The 7,669-nt window shown below is 43.0% G+C and overlaps 1 protein-coding gene across 1 annotated transcript in view; it reads right to left on the bottom strand.

Moving 5' to 3' along the window:
• Positions 1-753: 753 nt before the first annotated feature.
• CDR2 (cerebellar degeneration-related protein 2, 62kDa) overlaps positions 754-7,669 on the bottom strand; it is a 25,735-nt gene continuing 18,819 nt past the window's right edge. The window contains exons 3-5 of the mRNA XM_012644988.1: positions 4,269-4,417; positions 3,845-4,009; positions 754-2,629 (exon numbers count right to left, since the gene is read on the bottom strand). Coding sequence (XP_012500442.1) covers positions 1,765-2,629; positions 3,845-4,009; positions 4,269-4,417 — 1,179 coding nt within the window. The 3' untranslated portion in view covers positions 754-1,764. The remainder of the gene's footprint in view (positions 2,630-3,844; positions 4,010-4,268; positions 4,418-7,669) is intronic.

The following is a 7,669-nucleotide window of genomic DNA, read 5'->3' as shown; positions in this document are numbered from 1 at the left end:
ACCACCCAAGTAAAACAGCCCCAGGCTTTACGCTTACCCCATGGGTCCAGACCAGCCTAGAACCAGGTTGGCCCACACAAGTCCCAGGCTCTAGGTCTGCTCCAGCACTAGGTCAGCACCCCTAGTGTCAGGCATCAGGAACAGGCTCCAAGCGTACCCAATGCCAGGCCTACCCCTGTGGCTCCACACTAGCAGACTGGGGGTGCTGGGTCATCTGAGTAAACCCCAACGCTGGGCCAGCACCCACGGCCCCCATGAACATAACCTCCAGTGTCCAGTATGTGCACACTCAGCCTCCAAGCTTCCCCTCTCCCTGCAGACCCAAGCTCCATGCCTGCCTTAGCAACTGACTAGCCCCTAGGCCCACCCAGTAGATCCCAATGCCAGGTAGGTCCTGGCAGATTGAGGCTCCAGGACAGTCCCTGTGGACCCAGGACCCAGGCTGTGGACCTAGGCTTCAGTCACACCCCCACAGACCAGTCAACTGGTCCACCCAGTAGATCTAGGTTCCAGGACTAACCCCATGGATGCAGGCACCTGGCTCATACCACTGCAGACCCAGGCTGACCTAGTGGTCAGCCTGCCTGAGGACTCCAGCAGCAATCCCAAGGATTCCCTGCTTAAAAGAAAATGGGAAAAATATCACTATCAAATCTTCCTACAGATACCTGTTAGAAATAAAAAAAAAAACAGATAGTTGAGTCTAACAGTGAAACAGTTTACACTTAAAATAACAAGCACTAGATCTATTTGTTCATTTTCATCAGCTTTATTTGGTTTTTAGAAAAATATATACATTAATCAGAACCTCAATTCTTAAATAGCTTTAAATTAAAAGTATGCAAGGGAGAGGATATTTCCACAGTCAGAACATCAATACTGCTTAATAAAGTAGTAACAGGAATTTCTACAGCAAGTCCAAAACACTGACAGGAATGGTAAAAATGAGGAAGAGCAGCTTGTGGCTGGCAAGTTAGCCAGCTCAGACAACACATAGGAGAGGAAGGGGTTCGAATTTGAGAAAGGGATTAAAGATTTACATATTTACCTATCCTAAAAGCTAGAGCTTTGAGTAAAAATATTTGAATGTGGGGGAGGAGGCCCTCTAGGGTGTATGCTAACAAGCTAACTTTGATCAAATCAAAGCTTGCCCCTTTCAATTTGGTATTCGGTTGGATTTAGATATATTAGGATTACCTGTCAGTCACAGTTCAAATGGTAGCAGATGTAACAAAGCTCAAGGGCTTCGAGCATTTGTTAATGCCATTTAGTTTGGATTAGACCCCTGCTTTCTCCTGAACATTCTTCTTGATGAATTCACAGTATCCAACAGTGTTTGCAAAAGAGATTTCAGTTTGGCAGCCCTCTGACTATATATAGTTGTGAGAAGTTGTGCAAGCAAGCAATAGGAATTGCCCTAGCTTTGTTCCAATTCTGCCCTTTCTCCCCATACTATGCTACCTCCAGGCCTACTTCTTCAGAAATACAGACCTTCCCTCCACTGGTTCTTCAGGAATCACAGCTGAATCAGTGCACCAGCCAGAGGCCAGTTTGTCATGGGATTTCCTGGGGAGCTTAAATGGAACCAGATTATAGAGTTGACACCGGTAGCCACCTCTGATCCTCACTGTATGCATTTACTAAACACCCAAAGGAGGCAGATGTCATGAGCAACATCAGGCTTTGGAGTCTGTGAACACTTGTCTGAATGGGAGAGGGAAGTGATGGGAAATAGGCAAGTTAGTAATAGAGCTAGAGGTTCATTTAAGAATGAGAGGAGAGTGATCGATACTTTGTTCTCTGTTCATCTATTTCCTGCTTAGTCTTCTTGATGCAACTAAAGATCTCCTTAAACAGCGCTTTGTATTCTGGAGGCGTCGTGGTGGTGGGGGAGCCGGCGGGCTCTGGGGTGACAGAGGCCAGTTCCCAGCCACCAGCGATGAGCTCCGACTGGGCGTTCCCTCCAGCCAGGTCCTTGGCTGGAGCCCTGGACGTCTGCACAGCCTTGTGTGACAGGGAGTCCTGCTCCTCCTGGCACTTCCTCAGTAGCTCCTCATACTTCACCTTCAGAGCACTATACTGAGTGTCCACTTCGTGCAGGAGGGAGATGCCCCTCTGCTTCACAGCCTTGGCCCTCCTGATGCAGGTCTCCTCGTGGCCCTTCACGATGTCACCCCCAGCCAAGCTGCTTAGGATTGTCTCACTGCTACTGCGCTTGAGAGGCTTTCTGTGTGCTTCCGGCACAGTCAGGAACATCTCCTCCAACAGGCTCTGGCTGGGCTCTTTGAAAGCAACAAAGAGAGAGTCTGGCACCAGCTTTTCAACCCCATTCACAAATGGGTGTTCTGACTGCAACAGCTGTCGCATCTCTGCCACCTCAGCCTCCAACTCCAGCGCCCGTGCGCGGTAGGCATCCGTGGCCCCCAGCTGCTGTTCCAGTTCACTGTTCTCTTTCAGCACCAGCCCGTACTCCTCCTCCATAGTCACCCGCTTCTGCCGCTCCAGGCTCAGCTGCGCCTGCAGCATTGTCACTGTTTTCTTCAAGTGCTCGTTTTCCTCCTCGTCAGGGCTTTGCTGACTTTGCAAGGACGTGATCTTCTCCGCGAACACGTGATCATACACAAAGTGTCTATGGAAAAGAATGTTGAAATAATATATTACACAGGCCAACTGAGAATGAAATGAGGGAGATTGGTGATTTTTTCAATTAGATATGTCAGAGAAGCTGTGACAGTGACTGATTTTTAGCTACTAGAGAGCAGTGGCTCAGATAAAATTGTGAGAGGCTGGTAAATAAACACGTGAAAGCCAACAATTTTTATGACTAATCTTTAACATTAAAAGTACTACAGAACATCCATTCCCAAAGGCCAGCAGTATGACAGCTACCTTACAAAAAAAGAGAACGGTCTTCAACCTTCACTGCACATCAGAATCACTGCATAGCCTTAAAAAACACTGATATCTCGGGTCCTACCCTACAGATTCCAACCTTGCTGGTTTGCTACCTGGACTTGGGGCTATTTAAAAGCTCTCCAAGTGACTCATAATACACAGCCAAGGTCGAGGACCACTACTGTAGCAATTTTTAACCAGGAATGCACATCAGAATCACCAGGGCAGCTTTTTACCCACATCTAGAAATTCTGATTTAAGCCTGAGGAAATGTATTGGTATTTGTGTTCTGAAAAACTCCACAGGTGATGTGAGGTACAGCCAAAGTTGAGAACCACCAGATGAACTAGCTGGTTTCTCCTGTTAAGTCCTAGGCAACTTGTATTTGTGTTTTTCTTTGCTTATCTGCCTCTCCATTAGCTGGGAGGCTCATGAGGGCAAGAACTGGGTCTATTTCAGCCACCATTCCTCAAGTCTGGTATAGAGCTTGCAGTATAATAGGTGTTCAATAAATAATTCTTAAAGATTCAAATTCATAACTCTAAATTATAAAGGCATTTCTTTAGATTAAAAAAACTTCTGCTTGCCTGGATTTCTGTTTTACCGAAATTTCTACTTTTCTCTTCACACTAATGTGAAATACAACCCCAAATCTGTAATCTATCAGAAGTAATTCATCTTAAACTATGATTTAACACATTTAAAAAGCACTGAAATAAATGCTCTCAAGACTTTCAAAAAGAGTTTTCGCAATAATACCCAAGAACTAATACCCCAGAACTCTATAATTTGCATGTTTAAGTTAAGTGGTTTTGTTCAAACCACTGGCAGTTTAATAACTAAGTGGCATTTCTTAAAATGGTACTTTTAATCTACTGGAATCCAGAATGGGTCAATGACGTGGTGAGACAGTCCCAGTCTGTAAATCCACAGAAAGGCGGGCTCTTACTGGCGGAGGTCATACAGCTCTTTAAGACATGAGAAACTGGGTGCTGATTTCTCCTGGTCACACTTCCCCTGGTTCCTTCTCCCTCGGCCAGATGCCTTCAACTCCTCCACTTGGCTCTGGAGGTGGTCAATGTTGGTCTGCAGGCATTCAATTGTTTCAGTCAGGCTGTAAGGAACAGACAGAAGCCAATTGCCGCTTGTCACATTAAATTAAGGGCAAAAGCAGTGAGGAGAGATTAGGTGCAAGCCACTCAAACTGGGCTTTCTTAATTGGGAAGGACTTCTAGTTAATCTCCGTTCTCAAAGAAGAATTAAGTTAAACTTTACCCCAATATTGACCCAAACAAACAGCAGCCACGTTCTGCTCTAGTTTATACTAAATAACTTCCCCCTGGGGCTTCCTCCATGGATTCTAGAAAATTTACCTCAGAATCTTTTGCTGTGAGGCTTTGCTGTCAGCAACTAGCTTTTGATTTGTTTCTTCCAGTTCTCTTGCTGTGACATCTAATTGCTCATAAACCTTTGCGTGCTGTTCATTCATTTGCCGCAGAAGCTCCACCTGCTTGGTCAGATACTGTAAGAGAAAATTGGGACTAGGTGACACAAACAGATGAGACACCTGCAATGTTCCAACACCAATTCTCTGATTCTCCAACACCAACTAGCGTGGGGGTGGGGGCTAGTGTAGCACTTCCCTCTCTGGGCTCACCACCCTCCCCGCACATCGTGTGTCCACCAACCCAGAAACTCCCTTAGCCCCATTTCAGAGTTCCATGGATGCTTTATCACATAGGCATGAACGATTCAATAACTGGCCACTGGTGAATGAACTCGATCTCCAGTCTCTCTCCCCCTCCAGAGGTTGGGGGTGTAGGATCAATAGTTCTAACGCTTTCACCACACAGCTAGTTCCTCTGGTGACCAAGTCCCCATTCTTATCAGGAAACTGCAAGGCTCTATGCCAGGAACCAGGGACAAAGACCAAATATATAATTTTTATTATATCATAGGCTTATTTTATGAAAAGAACTTTAAATCCCAACTAAACTACCTTTCTTAATAGGAAGCACGCACAGGCTATCCTTTATATCTGTGGTCCCCAGCCCCCAAGCAGTAGCCAGTACTGGTCCATGGGCTGTTAGGAACCGGGCCATGCATCACCGTCTGAGCTCTGCCTCCCCAACCCCCAAGTCCGTGGAAAAATTGTCTTCCATGAAACTGGTTCCTAGTGTCAAAAAGGTTGGGGACTGCTGCTTTATATGCTTAGCTCCCCTAATGTTTACCAATATCCCTGCGTATCATGAGGCTGGTCTAATTTTACAACACACTTATACACAAAATATTCAACAAAAAAATCTAGTGAGACATGATATAATTCCTCCAAAGAAAAAGCATGGAACATGTGATCAAACTTTAAGCAAAAATATCATCTTTAACAGAAATAAAGCTTAAAGAGGAAGATTTTAGATGATTTTCACTTGGAAAAAAATTTTTTTCTTTGAGTGTGACATTCTGGACAAAAAGTACTGAAAAGTACATTGATTTAACCATAAATAGTTATTTTAGCTTAATAACACTTCAAAGACTCCTGTTATTTTTTAATTCTATGAGAATGTTATCAGCATTAACCGTCTTATTTGTGAGAAATTTATTAGATTATTTATTCTGGAGTTCTAAGACTGCTTTGTAAATGGCCAAGGATCCAGGGGAATGATGACAATCTTAACGCTACAGTGCTAAGTCACATTGATTCCCACCCCCCAGCTACCCAAGACACCAAAACACAGTATGTATTTCAAATGAAATATTCATAATATTTCCATGGACATGACCAGAAAGAGGAAAAAAGTAGTCTGAAGCATTACTGATGATCAAATGGTTATAGGCTGAGGATTTGTCTTTAAAAACACTCTTCTTAAGGTTTCTCATACAACTATACAAGTGCTCGCAAGGATAATAGGCTTCTCTAAAGAACGAGCTAAATGATACTCAAAGGCCTCTTATGTAAAGTGTTAAAGTATATATGGCCTTTTTTCAAATCTAGTTTGTTACATAACCCAGCAGCAATGTGTTAAGCAAACATCTAACCTCTCTTTAACTTCAACTTTCATCTAAAACTCTTGGGTGTAACCCCACGGCATTCCAAAAAAAAAAAACAAAAAAAAACGATAAAACTCTTGGGGCCAAAAGTGTTTTGGAAAATTCTTTGAATTTTGGAAAGACAACATGGCACTCATACCTTATACTTTATATCATCACCTATGAGGTTTAGGCAGTAGCCTGTAATCAAGCATTAATATTTCTGCATCAAAAGTATGAACAAAGATTATAAACAGTCTCACATCAATTCAGGTCAGGATTTGCTGCCACATGAATTTGCTGTAAACTTAAAGAAAAAAATCTTGGCTTACAGAGCTTTTTGAGTTAGGAACTGATAATAAGTGAGTATGGATCTATTAGTATCCACCATGTAGAATTGACTGGATTAAACAAGCAAGCACACAGCAGGGACCTGCAGAAGCCTGTATTTATTTTTCACTGCCTCAAATCCCCACCAGCTTCTCTTGGTCCCTTGGAAATCAACCACTAATTCTCATGGGCTAAGCTTTTTCAGAACTATAGGAGTAGGCCCTTAATCCTGTCCTCTGGCTAGCAATGCCATAGTAGGTTCCTGTCACTGATGGGAATGTGTTCAATCTCTCAGGAATATCAGAGTGGAAAAAAGTTTCAGAATCATAGGAATATATATATAATAGCTACAGAAATTGTGCAAGCTATTTTATAAATACAGGCTTCAAGTATTCTTTGGGACTGATTCAGAACAATCTTAAAAAAGGCTAATGTATAAACCAGACACTAATTCATTAATTTATAATAGGAGCTGTTCCTGCCCAGTGACTGGAATACTCACATCCTCTATATAGGACACATCTGCCCCACAAAGGGCATGTGAAAGGCCAATTCATGAATGGAATTCTTTCTGGTGGGCACAGGATCAGAGACAACAGTCTGATGGGAGGCAGTGGTACCACAGCTAAGAGCACACGCTTTGGGGTCAGAATTGGTTTGAAGTCCTGCTTTGCGATTTGTAACAGGGTGACCTTCAGCAAGTAACTTAATTTTTCTAAAATGAGGTTTCCTTATCAACTACCTTAATAACTCTGTAAAGATTATTTTGGAGTGACATATTCTAGTCTCTCCCATACACAGGCTGAGAACAGCCTGGGTGGCATGGTCACCCATTAATAAGCCTTGCTAATTTGCCTTTATCTGCCATTTATTTGCCTTCCTACAAGTTGACACCCCTAGACAAAGTCCTTTTCCTTTGTCTTGTCCCTTCTCTAAAAATTTACCATTCTTTGTTGAAGATGCTTTATAAACTGCAATTCAAATTGCTTTGCGAATTATTCATTCCCTGGGTATCTCCCATTATATATATATATATATATATGACATATAATGCATGTAAATAAACTTCTGTCTTTCTGTTGTTAATCTGTCTTTTGTTACAGGGGTCCGTTCCAACTAAGAACTCAATGAGGGTTGGGAAAAATTATTTTCCCCCCAATATATGCAAATATAATTAATTTATATAAAGGTTAATATATGTAAAGAGTTCAGGGCTGGGTGTTATGGCTCATGCCTGTAATCTTAGCACTCTGGGAGGCCGAGGCAGGAGGATCACTTGAGGTCAGGAGTTCAAGACCAGCCTGAGCAAGAGTGAGATCCCATCCCTACCAAAAATAGAAAAAATTAGCCAGGGGCGGGGTGGTGCGTGCTTGTAGTCCCAGTTACTTGGGAGACTGAGGCAGGAAGATCACTTGAG

Source organism: Propithecus coquereli, unplaced genomic scaffold, assembly GCF_000956105.1.
Source record: "Propithecus coquereli isolate 6110/MARCELLA unplaced genomic scaffold, Pcoq_1.0 Scaffold223, whole genome shotgun sequence".
Classification (NCBI taxonomy): domain Eukaryota; kingdom Metazoa; phylum Chordata; class Mammalia; order Primates; family Indriidae; genus Propithecus; species Propithecus coquereli.
The sequence above is the reverse complement of the archived record's forward strand: the minus strand, read 5'-3'. Positions and strand labels throughout refer to the sequence as shown.